The sequence below is a fragment of the Chiloscyllium plagiosum genome, unplaced genomic scaffold (assembly GCF_037043375.1).
Source record: "Chiloscyllium plagiosum isolate Xiang-an unplaced genomic scaffold, Cpla_swu_hap1 HiC_scaffold_5, whole genome shotgun sequence".
NCBI lineage: Eukaryota > Metazoa > Chordata > Chondrichthyes > Orectolobiformes > Hemiscylliidae > Chiloscyllium > Chiloscyllium plagiosum.
This window is the reverse complement of record NW_028270143.1, coordinates 58,963,869-58,982,187: the sequence shown is the minus strand read 5'-3', so window position 1 is coordinate 58,982,187 and position 18,319 is coordinate 58,963,869. Positions and strand designations below refer to the sequence as shown.

Sequence of the window (18,319 nt, the reverse complement as noted above, 5' to 3'; positions counted from 1 at the left end):
CTTACGTTGCTGCAGTGCAATAGCATCAAGACTGATACTAACAGAAGATGTAAGACATCAGAGTAGAAACCATTCAACTCTACACCATCATTCAACAATGATCTGATTAACTTCAACTCCAGTTTCCTGCCTTTTCCCTTGATACCCTCGCTGAATAAAAATTTGTCCATTTCAGCCTTGAATAAAATTAATGACCCTGCTTTGACTACTATCACTGATTCACTAACCTCAGAGAAGAAATTCCTCCTCATCTCTGTCATAACTGTGTGACCCCTTAGTGTAAAATTATGCTCTCTGGTCCTAGGCTCAAGGGGAAGTAACTTTTCTGCATCTAGCCTGCCAAATCCCGAAGTATCTTGTGTGCTTCAAAAAGCTCACCTCTCATTTTACTATATTATGAGTACAAGCCCAATCTACCCAGGCTATCCCCATAAGACACTCCCCCAATACCCAGTATCAACTTAGTCAACTTTCTGTGGACTGCCTCCAGTGTCAGGGTATCTTTCCTTAGATAAGGGGCCAAACTGTTCACAGTATTCCAGTTGTGGTCTGACTTGAACTTTGCACAGGGTTAGCAAAATCTCCCTACTTTTGTACTCCACTCCCTTTGGAATAAAGGCCAACAGTCCATTTTCTTTCCCTGCGATGTGCTGAATTTGGATGCTACTTTTTTTCTGATTCATTCATGAGGAACTTCAAAACTCTCTATGCTGTTATTTTTACAATATTTTCCCATTAATTAATATACACCTTACATTTTTGCACATTATTATTCCATTTGTTCTCTCAATCTGTCTGTATCTCTTGTAGACCCCCTTGTGTCATCCTCATTGCCTATTTTGTATCATCCACAAACTTCATGATAGTACATCAACTTCCTCATCCAAATAATAAATACATTTTTAAAATAATCAGGCTCAAGAGAATTATCAGCCTTTAGCCCCATTAGTTTTCCTTGTATTTTTTATCTAGTGAGAGTTGCTGTGTATAGCTCTTCTCCTTATTTAGCCCATAGATTACTTAGTATTTTTTGAAATATGATCGCTATTCTCTACTGTGAAAACTGATGCAATGTATCTTATCAACTCCTCTGTCATTCCGAGGTTCTTCATTATCATTTCTCAAACCTTGATTTCTGAGGGGCATCTGGTCACATTGGCCTCTCTCTTCCTTTTTGTACATTTAAAGAGGCTCTTACTGTCCATTTTGAATTAACTGCTTGCTTGCACTCAATTTTACCTTCTCCTATGATTATTTTATTGGTCATCTTTTGTTGACTTTTAGAACTTGCACAATCCTCTGCTTTGCAACTAACCTTCGCCATACTTCTGCTTCCCTTTCAATTTCTTTAACTTTATTGGTTAATCATACTTGGCTTATCCCTTTTCTAGAATAATTGTTTTTCACTGGGGTATGTTATTGCTATGAACTAATTTTTTAGAAATCTGTTATTGTTCCTCAATCATCTTTTCTGCTAAAATCCTTTCTAAATGCACTCCAGTCAACTCTACCCTCATCCATATCTAGTTACTCTTATTTAAGTTTAGCACAGTTGTTTCTGACCCAAGATTCTCACTCGCAAACTGAATGCAAAACTCTACCATGTTTTGGACACAAATACCAAGTGGATCTTTTACTCTGTCATAATTTATTAAACTTGCCTAATTGTACATTACCAGACATAGAATCTATTGCCGCATATTCCCAGTTCATGTAACAATATCAAAAGACATGCAAAGGTTGGATGGGTCCTTGTAAAATTAAACAAATTATTCCAGATAATCAAACGTTAAATCCTGATTATGAAACATGTGTCAGCTTTTTTGAACAGATAATTTGTTATGACTGGAACTTTGTTAGAACAAATAACAACAAAACAAGTTGCTTGCTTTGTGCCATATAAGCACAAACTCCATAGCATTTTGAAAAATTCTGGGAATGTATATAAGCTCATCTTCAGGCTTCCTCAGCTAATTTGTAACAGTATGCTTGTTGAAACTGATCAATTTCAGCCATATTAATACTCAACTCAATGTCTGGAGAGATAGGGTTTATGAGGGTGGGTGAGATGCAGGATAGGATCAAGGGAGAGTTAACAAAACTCAATTATTCTGTGGAGTCTAGAAGGATATAACTGCTTATTCAGACTCCACAAAGCACATAAATTACTCAAGTCCTTGGGTTTTGAATTGACAAAATTCCAATGATCCCTTTCAGACTTGCATTTCATCTCCATTATATTCACAGCTGAAAAGATTTTAATTTAGTTTTATGTTTAGATTAGATCACTTACAGTATGGAAACAGGCCCTTCGACCCGTAGAATACTATGGGAAAACTCAAGTTCTTTACTGACAATTATAATTATATTGAAACAGATTCTATATTACCTTCAACAGATTCTCTTGCAGTCACATACTGTTCTTCAACAGAAGCTTCTTGCAGCGATTTTACCTAACACAGATATACAAACTATGATACATGTGCCGAGATTTTCAACAATTTTGTCTCATATCTGATGCAAGTTGCCTGAAATCTACCAAAGCAGTGAAGAACTCTGAGCATTGAAACTGGCGAGATGAAAACATTGAAGGTTGTGTTCAAAATACCTTGTGGGGCGTGGTTTAAAAGATTTTACATGTTACGAAATACTTAATTTACTAAATTGTTCAAAATAGTAATTGCAGTTAGCAATAGTAATAAAGTTATCCTAGATAATTTAACATCAGGAAATGCGAACAAACTGTTATTAAAATGCACAATTTTGTGATAATTTCACTGTCAATGATGTTAATACCATATTTAGGCTCTGAAACTTGGACTACAGACAGACATGTCAAGATGCTCGAGAAGGACTCAGTACTAAAGGAAATGGATTCTTTGCATCAGATAAGAGAACAAGTATACTAATATCCATTAGTACCGTGCTAATATCACCAGAAATGAAGCCATGATAATCCACAATCAATGCTGCTAGGCTGGCTGTGTACTTAGGATGCTCAAGTTCCAAATACCAAAGTAAATCTTCTTCACCCAGCATAAGGAAGGCACTCCAAAGAGGGAGGGATATAGGATATGTTTCAAAGAATGGGGGAGATACTAAATGTGCATTTTGCATCAGTATTTACTGTGGAAAAGGATATGGAAGATACAGACTGTAGGGAAATAAATGGTGACATCTTGCAAATGTCCATATTACAGAGGACGAAGTGCTGGATGTCTTGAAATGGGTAAAGGTGGATAAATCCCCAGAACCCGATCAGGTGTACCCGAGAACTCTGTGGGAAGCTAGAGAAGTGATTGCTGGGCCTCTTGCTATCATCAATAGTCACAGGTGAGGTGCCGGAAGACTGGAGGTTGGCAAATGTGGTGCCACTGTTTAAGAAGGGCGGTAAGGACAAGCCAGGGAACTATAGACCGGTGAGCCTGACATCGGTGGTGGGTAAGTTGTTGGAGGGAATTCTGAGGGACAGGATGTACATGTATTTGGAAAGGCAAGGACTGATTAGGGATTAGGGATAGTCAACATGGCTTTGTGCGTGGGAAATCATGTCTTACAAACTTGATTGAATTTTTTGAAGAAGCAACAAAGTGGATTGATGAGGGCAGAGCAGTAGATGTGATCTATATGGACTTCAGTAAGGCATTCGACAAGGTTTCCCATGGGAGACTGATTAGCAAGGTTAGATCTCATGGAATACTGGGAGAACTAGCCATTTGGATACAGAACTGGCTCAAAGGTAGAAGACAAAGGGTGGTGGTGGAGGGTTGTTTTTCAGACTGGAGGCCTGTGACCAGTGGAGTGCTACAAGGATCGGTGCTGGGCCCTCTACCTTTGGTCATTTACATAAATGATTTGGATGCGAGCATAAGAGTAAGTTTGCAGATGACACCAAAATTGGAGGTGCAGTGGACAGCGAAGAGAGTTACCTCAGATTACAACAGGATCTGGATCAGTTGGGCCAATGGGCTGAGAAGTGGCAGATGGAGTTTAATTCAGATAAATGTGAGGTGCTGCATTTTGGGAAAGCAAATGTTAGCAGGACTTATACACTTAATGGTAAGGTCCTAGGGAGTGTTGCTGAACAAAGAGACCTTGGAGTGCAGATTCATAGCTCCTTGAAAGTGGAGTCACAGGTAGATAGGATAGTGAAGAAGGCATTTGGTATGCTTTCCTTTATTGGTCAGAGTATTGAGTACAGGAGTTGGGAGGTCATGTTGCGGCTGTACAGGACACTGGTTAGGCCACTGTTGGAATATTGCTTGCAATTCTGGTCTCCTTCCTATCGGAAAGATGTTGTGAAACTTGAAAGGTTTCAGAAATTATTTACAAGGATGTTGCGAGGGTTGGAGGATTTGAGCTATAGGGAGAGGCTGAACAGGCTGGGGCTGTTTTCCCTGGAGTGTCAGAGGCTGAGGGGTGACCTTATAGAGGTCTACAAAATTATGAGGGGCATGGATAGGGTAAATAGGCAAAGTCTTTTCCCTAGGGTCAGGGAGTCCAGAACTAGAGGGCATAGGCTTAGGGTGAGAGGGGAAAGATATAAAAGAGACCTAAGGGGCAACTTTTTCCGCACAGAGGGTGATACATTGATGGAATGAGCTGCCAGAGGAAGACGTGGAGGCTGGTACAATTGCAACATTTAAGAGGCATTTGGATAGATATATGAATAGAAAGGGTTTGGAGGGATATGGGCTGGGTGCTGGCAGGTGGGACTAGATTGGGTTGGGATAGCTGGTCGGCATGGACGGGTTGGATTGAAGGATCTGTTTCCGTGCTGTACCTCTCTATGACTCTATGACTTCCTGAAGGCTTCCCTTAAGAAACGTGATATAGATATCAATGCATGGAAGACTTTCGTGCAGAAAAAACTGGCTTGGAGAAAACTTTTATGTCAAGTGTTACTATTATTTGAGAACAGCTAACAGCAAGCGGAAGTACAGAAAAGGAACTGGAGATATTGCTAGGTGGCCAATCATACTCAAGGGAGTGATTACTGATGATGATGATAATGTCTCCTCCTATAAACATGAATGAATATCTTTAGTGTCAGGGAGTTTGATAGTGCTGCCCTATGGAAGAAAATACATTTGCAAAGTTATTTTGTGAAAAGATGAACTTGAATAAATTCATTCCTGAAAATCAATGCAATTGCAAGCACATATTGAGCAAATGTGTGACAGCTCAAACTCATGAATTATTGTCTGACTTCGTGGGAAAATACTTTGGTACATAAAAAGCTCTAATTAAAAAGGATAAAGCAATGTATGATCTCACCTTGCTAAATCTGAATAACAATGATACCAACAGTATAATTGGCAGAACCACAACAGTCGTAATCAATCCAGTAACTAAGGAGGTTGTGGAGACATCAATAAGGCCTAGTTCAGCTGTGTACTAGGAAAACAAGGGAAGAAAAAAACCATTAACCAATTAATATGAAGCACCTTTTACATGATAAAGATTAAGAGATTAATTAGGATAAAGGTTGACCTATTAAGAATTTACAGGAGATCTTCATCTTGACGTTTCAGTGTTGAATGGGACTACACAAAGGAAAGTGATGTGACGATTTCAACAAAAGGGGACAGGGATGTTATAGATAGGATGGTAACAGATTACAAAGCCATGCTGAAAAGGCTATAATAGAAAATTAGCAAGTGAAAAAGGAGTTTGGTATGCTTGCTTTTATTGTTCAGTGCATTGAGTAGAGGAGTTGGAAGGTCATGTTGCAGCTGTATGTTGGTTAGGCCACTACTGGAATACTGCATGCAGTTCTGGTCTCCCTGCTATAGGAAGGATGTTGTGAGACTTGAAAGGGTTCAGAAAATATTTACAAGGAGGGAGAAATCCTGAACAGTCTAAGTACATAGAAATTCAAAAATGTACCAAACATGGCCACCATCACAATATTCACGACAGAACTTTACCAGATGACAAACTGTACTTGTGTATTATTGGAAATAAGATGGGTTTGAAAGTTAGGTAAAACATTTTACCTCCTCATCCTTCAGGTAAGTCAGTATGGCGTTCAGGCACATATAACCGAAAAGCAGGCAAAGGCAGACACTGAGGCGTTGAGTATAAGTAAAAGAGCTGTAAGATGGACGACTATACACTGATCCCCAAAGATGGAAGTCTTCCATGTAGTCAGTTAATTTACTGTATAAAAGCTGTTGAAAAACAAAATGTTCAATTAAATAAAAACGTAATATGTTTTAATAAATCTTTTGTACATCATAAAGTACATAAAAGACAGATAATGCTGCAAATACTCTTTACATTAAGGCAGTGGGGAAAAAGGCAGATTTTACATGTTAGTCAATGATCTTTTGTCATAACTAGAAACACTTAAGGACTTACTCAGCTTAAAGCAAGTAAACAGGCAAGGAAAAGGAGACAGGAGGATTAACACGGAGGTGGAAAGCTGGTGAGAGTAAAGGACAAGAGGGTGTAGTATTTATATTTTTTTTCTACACCTGTGGTTACTTAAAATCTCTTGTGGCAGCCTTCCATCTGTTGAGATGATGGTTTATGTCAGGGTGCTCTGCTCTGTAATAAGCTTCTGTTAAATATGCTTGTTATGGACCAGACCAAACATTCTGCAAATATATCAAGGAGATAGCCTAGACTCTAACTTTTATCGTATTTAAAGGCAAGTGTAAGGTGCGGTGTTCCAGAAATATTTCAGTTGGTTACACTATTTGGCTTTAAGCAAAACACACTTTACTCTTAGTCGAGAGTTTGGTGCTGGAAAAGCACAGCAGATCAGGCAGCATCTGAGCAGCAGGAGAATTGACGTTTCAGGCAAAAGCACTTCATCAGGAATGAGGTTTGTGAGCCAAGGGGGTGGAGAGATAAATGGGACAAGGGTGGGACTGGGGGGAAAGTAGCTGAGAGTGCAATTAGTGGATGGTGATGGGGGTAGTGGTGATAAGTCAGAGAGGAGGGTGGAGCAGATAGGTGGGAAGGAAGGTAGACAGATAGGACAGGTCATGACAGTGGTGCAGAGTTGGAAGAGTGGATGGGGGGGAGGGGGGGAGGAGAAAAGAGGAAACTAGTGAAATCCATGTTGAGCCTGTGTGGTTGGAGGGTACAGTTAAAATACAAACAAAACCAAGAAGAAATAATATAACTTTATCTCTACTGGAAAACTTAATAGAATAATAGGTTACTTCACAAATAAACATTCCAATTTAGTAGATACATCCTTGGCAAAGGCAAATCCAGTAAAAAGATTGTCTCACGTGCAATGTTTCTCCAATCCAGAAGAAAAAGAACCCCAAGAAAATAACTTCTGTAAAGAGAGAGGTACGGCAGCTTCCACAACCAACCTGAAAACCCCAACAACTACTGAAAGCTAAACTTCAGTCTTGTTGCTGTGGGACCCTGATACCAACCCTTCGTGCTGCTTTTATTGTTCCAACTTTAAAAAGAAACCCAAACTATTTAATTTATTGGCTTGGAAGAGACAGCTTGATGCCTATGGCTCAAAACTTCTCTTCAGAAAGACAGAACAAAGTACACCTCTTAAAGCCATAGAGTCATCAAATGCTGGAGAGGAAGATAGTGGTGTGAAAAATTGCAAGATTCATTCACCTCTCTTTTCTCTGGGCTCCTTCACGGCCAGTGGAACTTTTTGCTTCTGCATATATTTTCTAATGCCTTTTCCAAACATTCAGACACAGATCGCCATCATCAGCAATGGTTCCCAATTGACAGTGTCCATTAACTTCATAAGTAGTGTCCTGGCAACAGAGGTGTGGACACTCAGGAGGTCATGACAAGTTGCCAGTTTACTGTACAGAAGGACTTAGGGGATGCGGTTATCATCCATCTGATGATCATGGCCAATTCAGTGCAGATATTTTTGCTAATCCAATAATTTTTTACCAATGAAGTTCGCCAACTCAGAGGCCCTGAAGACTGCTAAGGGATGTCAAGAATGTATGTTAGACAACAAAGGTGAGAACCTGTTCGGCCTCTCTCCTACCTAGCATCTGTCGCTCGAGTAACCCTGCTGCTGAGAATGCAAGCTTGGAAAACTCACAGTTTGGTGTCATTTGGGGTCCACATTTCCATACCCAGTTCTTTTAAAACAGCTGCAGTTTTTGTGAAAGGACACACCGCTCCGGATTGTGAAGTGTAGATATGCGAACTTGTTGTCAAACTCCAGTGTCACATTGTCAATGCTGAATGGTGTTTTTGCAACATCCCGGTCCATGATCTTTGTCTTCCTGATGCTGATCATCAAACCAAGCTCTGTACTGGTGTGAGGAGATGTTCTTCAGTATGAAAGTCAGTGCAGAATCATTAGCATCGAGCAGATTTCTAACAAGGGCTCGGTGCACCTTTGTCTAGGCTCTGAGCCAAACTGAATCAAACAGGTTTCCATCAATTCTGCTTGGCAAGTAGACTCCTCTGCAGTTGGCCTGAATACATGTGACAGCAGCAAAGAAATAAATTTGCCAAAGAGTGTTAGCCCTATGACATAACCTTGGGTCAAAGTGTGGATCTCAAAGAGTTCTGATGTTGTATCATCATAGCTGAGCCTATAAAGTTAATATTCTCCAGGGCCTCTGAGTTGGCCAAGTGATGGAAAGGCTGCATCTGAGACAACAGCTGAGGAAACAGTCCATCCTTTCTCCATCACTTATCTTAAATAGTTTCTCAGTTGGAAGGCCTCTAATTTTTGAGAGCGTGTCATGTTCTTAACTGGACGTGTTTCCCAAAGAGTGCAGACTTTTGACTGGCCTTTTAGCCTGACTGGTCTCCGAAGGGTAAGCCTTGCCCTATCTGTAAGAAATACATTTATAATGCTCATGTGTCAGCCATATTTTTACTTTTGAGTCTCGTGTCATGTCAAATACTAAAGCATGTAATCTCCATTGATTTGCCCTATGACATTTCCAATTGTATAATCATCTACCAAGAATGCTGGTGCTTCCACACCTGATAGATATCATTCTGCTCACCCTACCTCCATCAGTACCCAAATATAAAGATCAATATTTATCAATAGCAAGTTGCACATGGAAAATAATACGTTACTCTCTTGAAGCCGAGCCCATGAGTGAGTGAGATTAATTCTCGTTCCACTTTGCCATCCCCTTCCTCAACAGCAAGCCAGCATTCAGCAGGAAAGAACCAGCACGTGTCATGAAGTAGGTCCTTGACAATGATGGAGGTGACATACCAGCTGGGCGAATGGCCACCATTGTTATGCCAAAGGCGAACCTTCCAAATAGAACCAAGGTTCTCTGGAACGCTAAAAGAAAAAAATGTAATTAACCCAAAAAAAATGTAAGACAGGTAGAGAGTGAGAGCAGTCTATTATTAAAGGTACTAGTTCCAAAGGAGTTACATGGCCTCCACTTAGGTTACACATGACACACACATTCTAGGATAGAGACAAGGAGTTCTACTTTAGCTTTTAGAGGGAGTGGGTATATCTGCACCAGTTTCTTAAGGTCCTAGTAAATACATCTGACCAAATCTAGTCACTTTCATGCAACAAACCTCTTCTGTAGACACTCTGTGCTGGTGTATCTTCTATCACTAATCACTAGATAGGCCTAAGATATGGCAAAAACAGAGGAGAAGTGGAGGCAACATTCTACCCGAAACAACCCTTACCCAGTCCACAGACTTGGGAATAATTGAATAAAGACTGGCAAACGTTATTTAGTTACAATATTAAAGTAGCACATTCTTTTTTGGTTTCTGCAGTGAAATCTGTTCTCCACCCTTGGAAGTAATTTAACCAGGCTTCACAAAACATAACTTATGCAAAGGATGATAAGAGAGGACACCTTCTGGAATTCTACAGACCCAAGCTTCATACAATTAGTTTAAGAGAGTCAGTGGTGAGACACAGAATGCTTCCAGTATGAGCAGCAACACTGACCAAAGTACTCTTGTAATCTGTATAGAATTTACAGCAAAACAGGAAGGGAGATCCAGGATATTAGCTCAATGACAATGATGTATTTCGAAGTCAGGATGTGTGTGGCTTGGAGAGGAATACACATGGGTGTTCCAATGTATCTGCTGCCTTTGTTCTGGGTGGTAGAGGTCGTAAGTTTGGAAGGTCAGATCCAAACCTGACTTTATAATTATACCTGCTGACAAGGCTTGTGCTGTTGTAGTCTGGCACACTGACCTCTACATTGCAGAAGCTGAGCGTCAGCTCTCAGAGACATCCTGCTATCTCCCCTTAGACCATGACCCTACCATTGAACATCACGCTACCATGTCCATAACTGTCACTAACCTCATTTCACTTCGTGATCACCCACCCACTGCCTCCAAGTCTCCCTGCCCCACAAAAATCCCTTCTACCTCCTTCCCAAAATGTTAACAGGAGTGCCCAGGCAGATCCATTGTTTCAGCCTGCTCCTGTCCTGCAGAACTCATCTCTTCCTACCTGCACTCAGTACTTTTCTTCCCTTGTCCAGTCCCTGTCCACTTACATCCACAATTCCTCTGAGGCTTGATGCGAGTTTCAAAATTTCCAATTCACGAGCTCAAGCCACCTCCCCTTTGCCATGGATGTGCAATGCCTTTCCACATCCATCCCCCATCAGGATAGTCTCAGGGTTCTCTGCTTCTTCCAAAAAGAAAGGCCTGTGCTGTCCCCACCCTCCACCACGCTCCTCCAACCAGCTTAGCTTGTCCTCACCCTTAACAACCTCTCTTTTAGCTCCTCTCATCTTCTTCAGGTCAGGCCCTGCATGAGCCCCAGATATGCTTGTCTCTTTGTAGTGTATGTGGAACATTCCTTGTTCCAGTCCTATTCAGGCCCCAGCCACAACTGTTCCTCCATTATATCAATGACATCAATAGTGCTGCTTCCCTCTCTTGACCGAAAATGGAAAAGTTCCATCAATTTCACTTCAGATTTCCATGCTGCACTCTCCTTCAACTAGTTCATTTCTAAGTCCTCTCTTCCCTTCCTCGACATCTTTGTCCATTTCTGGGAATGGGTTGGCCACCAATAAACACCACAAACCCACTGATTCCCGCAATTATGTTGGCTATACATCCTCACAACCTACTTCCTGTAAAGACTCTATTCCATTCTCCCAGTTCCTCCATCTCGGTTGCATTTGTTCCAACAGTGCCAAATTCAACAAGGGTGCCTCTGAAACATCCACTTTCTTCCTCAACCAAGAATTCCACAGGGAGAGGACACCCTTGTCCTTATCTACCATCCCAACAGTATCTACATCCCGAGGATCATTAGATGTCATTTCCACCACCTTCAGCAGGATGCCACAACCAGACAAACTTTAACACAGGCTTGTTGCAGTGCTCCGGTGAAGCTCAGTGCAAGCTGGAAGAACAACACCACATTTTCCGTTTAGGGACCCTGCAGCCTTCTGGATGCAATATTGAATTCAATACTTTTTGGGCTGGAGCTCTCTCACGTCCTTACTCCAACCCCCACACACCAGGCCTTGTTGTCACATGATCTGCTATTACACACAACCCATTGTTAGCCACTAACAATCCCCATTAATAGCTATTCACCCTCCTCGCCTGACCTTTATCCAATCCTTTGTCTGTGCAACTATCATTCTGTATTTTTGGGCTCTTTCTTCACTTATCGCTTACTCCTTACCTCCTCCATAAAATCCAACATTTTCCGAGCTGCTGTCAGTTCTGAGGAAGGATCACAGTTTCCAGAAACTGAACTGATTTCTCTCTATAGATGCTGCCAGAGCTGCTGAGCTTTTCCTGCAATTTCTGTTTTTGTCTCCAAATTCAAGATTCACCCACAAATGGAAACATTTTCACAATATCTACTCTGTCTCAATCCCCCATAGAACCGTATATGTTTCAATCAGATCACCCCTCTTTCTTCTAAACACAAATAAACAAAGGCTTAACTTGTTTCATTGTTCTTGATAAAATAATCCCTTCATCCCAGCAATCAAACAAGAGAATCTATTTTGAATAGCCTCCAATGCCTGTATATCCTTTTTTTAAACATGGGACCAAAACTGCGCAGAGTACATCAGGTGCAATCTCACCAACACCATGCACAGTTGTAACAAGACATCCCTGTTTTAAATTCCAAACCCTGAGCAATAAAGGTAACATTTCCATTTGCCTTCTGAGTTGCTGACTAAGCAGACCTTTTAAATAAACCACATCTTGTGCAACTACATCGGCACATTCATACAGAACTGTCAACAGGATCTGGCTCATCCTGGAAACCAATATCTGCTGCAAAATATTAGAGACAACACAACAGTTGCTCCCAACCTAACAGCAGACAGACATTTGTTGTTTAAAAAGTTTAGACTTCTACAAATAAAGTTAACAGTTCTGGTCAGCTCCTGTGACAGACAGCTTTTTTTTTAAAAGGAATTATGATTGATAGTTTTTACCTGTTATTTCAGTCAAAGCATTGTAAGAAGCTAACTAGACAGTTGTTGTTTGGGCGTTGAATTGGATTAAAATTGGCTAAAACAGCTGGGAGCTGAGTACTACTCTGACACACCAACCAATCCTTGCTTCTTGCTAATTACACTGGCCAGCAGGATTGGCAGGATGAAGAAGCTGCTATTTGTTATGACATGACAAAGATTCAGTTCAAAACACACTATACCAATGGGTGAAATTACTTTGTCTCACTAAGCCAGTTCATTGCAAGGAAGTTTATGCAAAATGTTTTTAACCTCTGTTATCAAGTCGAAGTACCTCATGATGAATGTATGTCTGGAATTCCTCTCAAATAATTGCTGCTCAGGATGGAATAACTCTCTTGTTTCAGAAACACCATCTTCTCCATGAAGTTTGATATAAACCTGGAAACAAGTTAACAGTAAAAATAAATCATTAAGCTTGATCATCAATCTTAAAATAACAAATTTCAAAAAAACCAGCTGCTTATCAGTTATGTTCAGTACAGCCATAGCAGAGGTGGGCAGCTCAATTGGTTAGATGGCTGCAGTCTGGTTCAGAACAATATTAGTGAAGATTTAATTGTTGCCTTGACTTTGAGCTCAGGTCGATATGGGATCTACTTTCTCACTCCCCCACTCTTAATGCAAAGTGGTGTACCACAAACTGCACTATTAATTATCTCTCTCTGTCTAATCAAGAGAGCTGTCTATGCTATCTCATGGATTATGGCTGATTACCTGGCTATCTGTGCACTGCTACAGGCTCTAAAACAATGAACAGTCACAAGTTGTTTAATTAATTATGAGTGCTCATCAATACTGCATGCCATGGTAAATTGCATGGTGGCAATACTTCAGCAGTATCCCACAGAGATGAGAGTTCACTGGTCATCACTGCTTCTGAAAGGCAAATGGAACCATGCACATGAGGAGAGTTCATGGTTTTTCTTCTTGCCTGGAGCAGTGACCATCTGGCTATGACAGGGCAGCGAGACTCCCAGTGATGTTAAAAATCACACAACACCAGGTTATAGTCCAACAGGTTTAATTGGAAGCACACTAGCTTTCGGAGAGAAAATTGGAAATGTGCATAGCGCAGCATTATAGGGTCATCCTGAAGGTTCCAGTCACGCTACATGCAACCGTCTTCAGGACAGCTGGCCTCATCATGCTGAATATAGTCTCCTCCATGGAATTTAGGAGGTACAGGCAGACCAACATAGAAATTAGGAACCTCTGCTCTTCCTCTCTTTTTTCTCCTCCTCTTCTTGCTGACATTCCTAAAATCATGCCTGATATGATCATTCCACATTCCTGCCAAACTTGCTTATCAAGAATCCATCCACTTTTATTTTGAAAATGTTCAAAGACTCTGTTTCTACTGCCTTTTATGGGTCTCACAATGCTCTATGAAAATACATTCCTCCCCATCTGTATCTTAAATGGGCAACTCCTTGTTTTTTTTTAAACTGTGACCCATAATTCTAGATTCTCCTCTGACAGAAAATATGCTTTCCAATTCCAGCCTGTCAAGACCTCTCAAGATTTTACACTATCAACCATCACTTACTTTTCTAAATGCCAATAGATAAAATCTCAGTTTGTCAAACATTTCCGCATAAGGCAACCCATCCACTTCTGAACTACATCAATATACGTACATCCTTACTTAAATAAGGAGGTCATTACCAAACACATTACTCTAGATGTGACTTCACCAGTATTGTGCATAACTGAAACATAACCTCTCTATAAACTTTAACATTCTATTAGTCTTCCTAATTACTTGCTGCATCTGCATAATATCCTTTTGTGGTTTACACATTTGTACAGCCAGGCCCCTCTGCTTCTCAGAGCTCTGCAATTTCTCATCATTAAGGTCACTCAATCTATACTCCTATGTAGCTTCCTTTTGCTCTTTTCACAACATACTTTCTGAGCTATCTTTATTTCAATGGTAATTTAGCAACAATATTTTCAGTACCTTCCTCCATGTCATTGACACAAATTGTCATAATTGGAGGCCCAGTACTGATCCTGTGGTACACCACTTATAACATCTTGTCAACCAGAAAATGACCCATTACGACCACTCTATTTCCAGCTCGATATCCAAATTTCTGTCCATGCAAATATGCAGGCCTCTACACCACTAACGTTTATTTTTCACAAATACCATTGATGTGGCATCACCTGAAAATCAAAGTATAGTATATTACATCTATTGGTTCTCTTTTAGTCATACAACATACTTACTCAAAGAATTACAATAAATTAGTTAAATAGGATTTCCCCTTCACAAAATCATGCCTAGAATCTACCTTTAAGATTTTGTGCTTCCTTCTATAAAGCTTTTATTAATAGCTTCTGACACATTATCTATGACAAATGTGAAACTAACTGGCCTGTTATTTCCTGTTTCTAGTTTCATCTCCTTTGTGAACAGTTATATTCACTATTTTCCATTTTAATGGAACCTTTCCCTTTTCAGTTCATGGTTCCAACAAGTTGCTCAGTACCACTCCTCTGGTGATTGTAAGTTTCTTGAATTCCTCTCTCCCTCCCATTTCCTTATGTCTAGCTATTTCTGGGATGTCACTTGTAGTGAAGTCTAATAAAGAATGAGTGTTCTTATTCATCTACTGTTTCTTTAATTTCCACAATCAATTCTCAGATTCACTTTCTCGAAGACCAACGTTACTTTATTAACCTAGAAATCCTACCTGTTTTAATTTTTTTCCGGCGAGCTTTTACTTTTACTTTAATCTTCATTTATCTTACAGTTAATGTGTATTATTTTTTATAATTTGTCACCCATACTTTTACAATGACAACCCTGTACTATCTTATTCCAGAAACTTTCGTCTGTTCAGTATTCCTTCAGTCAAATAGTGCTTTCCAACACTGGTCCTGAACTAAACTTGTTTTGTATTTTTATTTTACCTGAGGACAAAAATATACATAGAAGATAACAATATAAAATACCTTAGCAGTAGTCCCAGCTCTAGTCCTGAAGCCAGTCTCAACAATGATCTCATATAGATACTGGTCAGTAGGAGTATTATCTTGCAATACTACAAGTCCAGGTTTTGTCTCCATAGAAAAATCCATGCGTTTACACAAGATAACCAGTAGAATGTATAAAGTTAGAGCAAACAGCACAGTGATGCAAGTGGCATAGTTTTCAAAGACACTGTCAAAACAAAATACAACTATGAGTCTTACTATATCTAATTGGAAAGTGAATAAAAATAGCATTGCCCATGAACTCACTTCACTCTCAATGTGAACACATTAATATTCTGCCTCTCCTGTTGAATGATTTTTCATTCATGAAAAATAATGCAATCAGATTTTTACAAAATGATAAACTCAGATTTTATTTTCGAATTATGTTTGCACTGTCTAAATCTTCCGACCACAACTCTTAAAGTAAAGACAGCAGTTCAAAGGGAAAGAGCTTCTGAGAGCTCAACAGTTGCTTTACAAAGTTGAAGGGGAAATCGACAAGTTTCAGATTGTTAAGGAAGCAGATGGTATTTAAGGAGTGAAGTGTAGTAGACCATCAAATTTCTGGAAGAAAGCAGAACATGTCCTCAGAATATTAAATGGATCTCTGGATTACTAGTCCAGTGTCAATAACTGTCACTGAAGAAGGGCTTATGCCCGAAACGTCAATTCTCCTGCTCCTTGGATGCTGCCTAACCAGCAACACATTTTCAGCTCAATAACTGTCATATCTACTGTAATACTGCATATTCAGCACTGTGCATAAAAACTTGCAGGACAGTGTTACTCTTTTGTTTACAGAGGTATTCCAAATTGAACAATCTAATGATGGTGAGTATTTACATCTAATCACAGACTTGACTTAAATATCTATTATTTAATTTACAAAATGAATAACAACAACCTCCAAAACCAATATTAGGAATTTCCCTGGATATCAATTTGAAAAGGAAGCTGCAGTTTATTTTGGGTTTCAATCCATATTTAATTAGCAACATTTTCAAATGGATAATAGGCTGATTCTACTCATAATATTGAAATTATTAAATTAGCTATATGACAGAAACACACGAAAAGTAGTACACAGTACTTGCTCACTTGGTCCACAACACCTACCTGATAAAGATCATGACATCTGTGAATTGTACCTCCTTCATCACAAGCTCCTTGTGTAAAACTGTAAATGTTGTCATATGGTTGCAACTAATTACAGATAAATAATAAAATAAAAGAATATGTACACTCTGATCTTCCAAAAGAGGAATGACAAGAAGAACAAAAACATGACAAAAAGAACAAAAACATGGCAAAAAAAATCAATAAATACTGAGGTTAACAATGTTGATCATGATTGATAAAGTGTAGGACATGCATATTACTGCGTATTAAGCTTGAAGGAAAATATGATTAGGTGATTACAGTATTATACAGTGTTTTGAGACTATGTACAGAGCACAGGTTTCGCAATGTACTTTTAGCTGAGGCACACTGTCGTATATGAACATTACCTCAAAATGTTATTTCTGACACTTTATAAAGACACTTTGTAATGAAATGAAATAGTGCTAACTTGCCCTGATTATTTTCCTTCCATGGATAAATCAGAATGATGAAGGCATTTGCAGGCTTTATCTTAACCAGATAGAGATATCTTCTTACCTTCTTGTTCTCCTGCTGTTTGTTATAATTTAATTACAAATCAATCTACATTTACTGATTTAGAAGTGCATAAGCAAAGATCATAGTATTTGAAAGAAGATTTGATTTCAAACAGAAAGGAAGAGAGAATTGGATGCAAGCCACAGAAGCACCAGAGACTAATCATACCTGCAGTTTATTTTCTCTGAATCTGATTTTTGTTGGGGCGAACAGCCATCAGATTTCCACTCTCGGTTATCATCCCAGTACAGACATTGGGTCCACTGAATGTTCACAGTATAACTCACATTATTGGCAAGATAGTTATTTTTCGGTCTTCTATTATAGTTAGCATCTAAGAGACCAAGATAATATGTCCCTACACCTGAAAAGAAGAGAAATTGGATTGAATCATTAAACACCTCTTCTCGCAGTTGACTTGAACTCATAATTACTTAATCAATTTTTAAAATGTCTGTGTTCCCATTACTTTGCTTGGCTTTTCAGAAATAGCATATCTTTCATACAATCACAGAAACGCAGCTAAGCCAGAGCACACTGTACATTGACAAGGCTTTTGATTCAGTTGAATCTCAATCTTCCTTCTCTCTCTGGTACAATATTCATCAAAATGCACTTAACAATTCTACATTTCTTGTTTACAATACTCCTTACGATGATGTAAAACTTGGATTGAAATAGCAATGATGGGAAGGTGCCGGTGTTGGGCTAGGGTGGACAAGGTCAGAAGTTACACCACACCAAGGTATAGTCCAACAAGATTATTTGAAATCACAGGCTTTTGGAGCACTACTCCTTCCTCAGGTGCAGTGCTTTGACATAAATTTGATTTATGTCTGTTGGACTATAACCTGATAATATATCATATGGACATTGCCAAAGCTTAAATGCACAACAGCTCATAATAATACAGATCATTTCAGTACAATGTTAGGTGGTTGTTCGAAAATGTATAATAAAGAAACTCTATTGGCCACCGAGTCAACTTGTGTTCCAGATCATGTACATTTTTATGCCCATCTTTTACTCAAGCTATTGGTCACCTCCTAATCTCTCACACTTTTGATTTGTCGCTGCTGAATTGGGAAAAACCCTGGATTTTCATTGTATTAAGGTACAATATAAAGCAAGTTATTGCATCTGTAAATAATTCAGAAGTTTACAAAAGTATTGACAAACATGATGCTAAAATACAAACATTAGCTGACCCAGAATTTTATTGTTGAATTCCTATTTGC

General features: G+C 39.3%; 1 protein-coding gene across 10 annotated transcripts in view; it reads right to left on the bottom strand.

Moving 5' to 3' along the window:
* The window catches only part of pkd1l1 (polycystin 1 like 1, transient receptor potential channel interacting), a 288,595-nt gene that overhangs the window by 64,367 nt on the left and 205,909 nt on the right, over positions 1-18,319 (bottom strand). For all 10 annotated transcript variants that reach the window (XR_015757199.1, XR_015757200.1, XM_087987215.1 and 7 more), the window contains 8 exons: positions 17,250-17,445; positions 16,539-16,625; positions 15,399-15,606; positions 12,709-12,815; positions 9,052-9,268; positions 6,000-6,173; positions 5,278-5,397; positions 2,390-2,453 (listed from right to left, as the gene is read on the bottom strand). Coding sequence is in view for 8 of the 10 variants with exons in the window: in XM_087987215.1 (XP_087843341.1) it covers positions 2,390-2,453; positions 5,278-5,397; positions 6,000-6,173; positions 9,052-9,268; positions 12,709-12,815; positions 15,399-15,606; positions 16,539-16,625; positions 17,250-17,445 (1,173 nt within the window). In the remaining 2 variants the exon portion in view is untranslated. The remainder of the gene's footprint in view (positions 1-2,389; positions 2,454-5,277; positions 5,398-5,999; positions 6,174-9,051; positions 9,269-12,708; positions 12,816-15,398; positions 15,607-16,538; positions 16,626-17,249; positions 17,446-18,319) is intronic.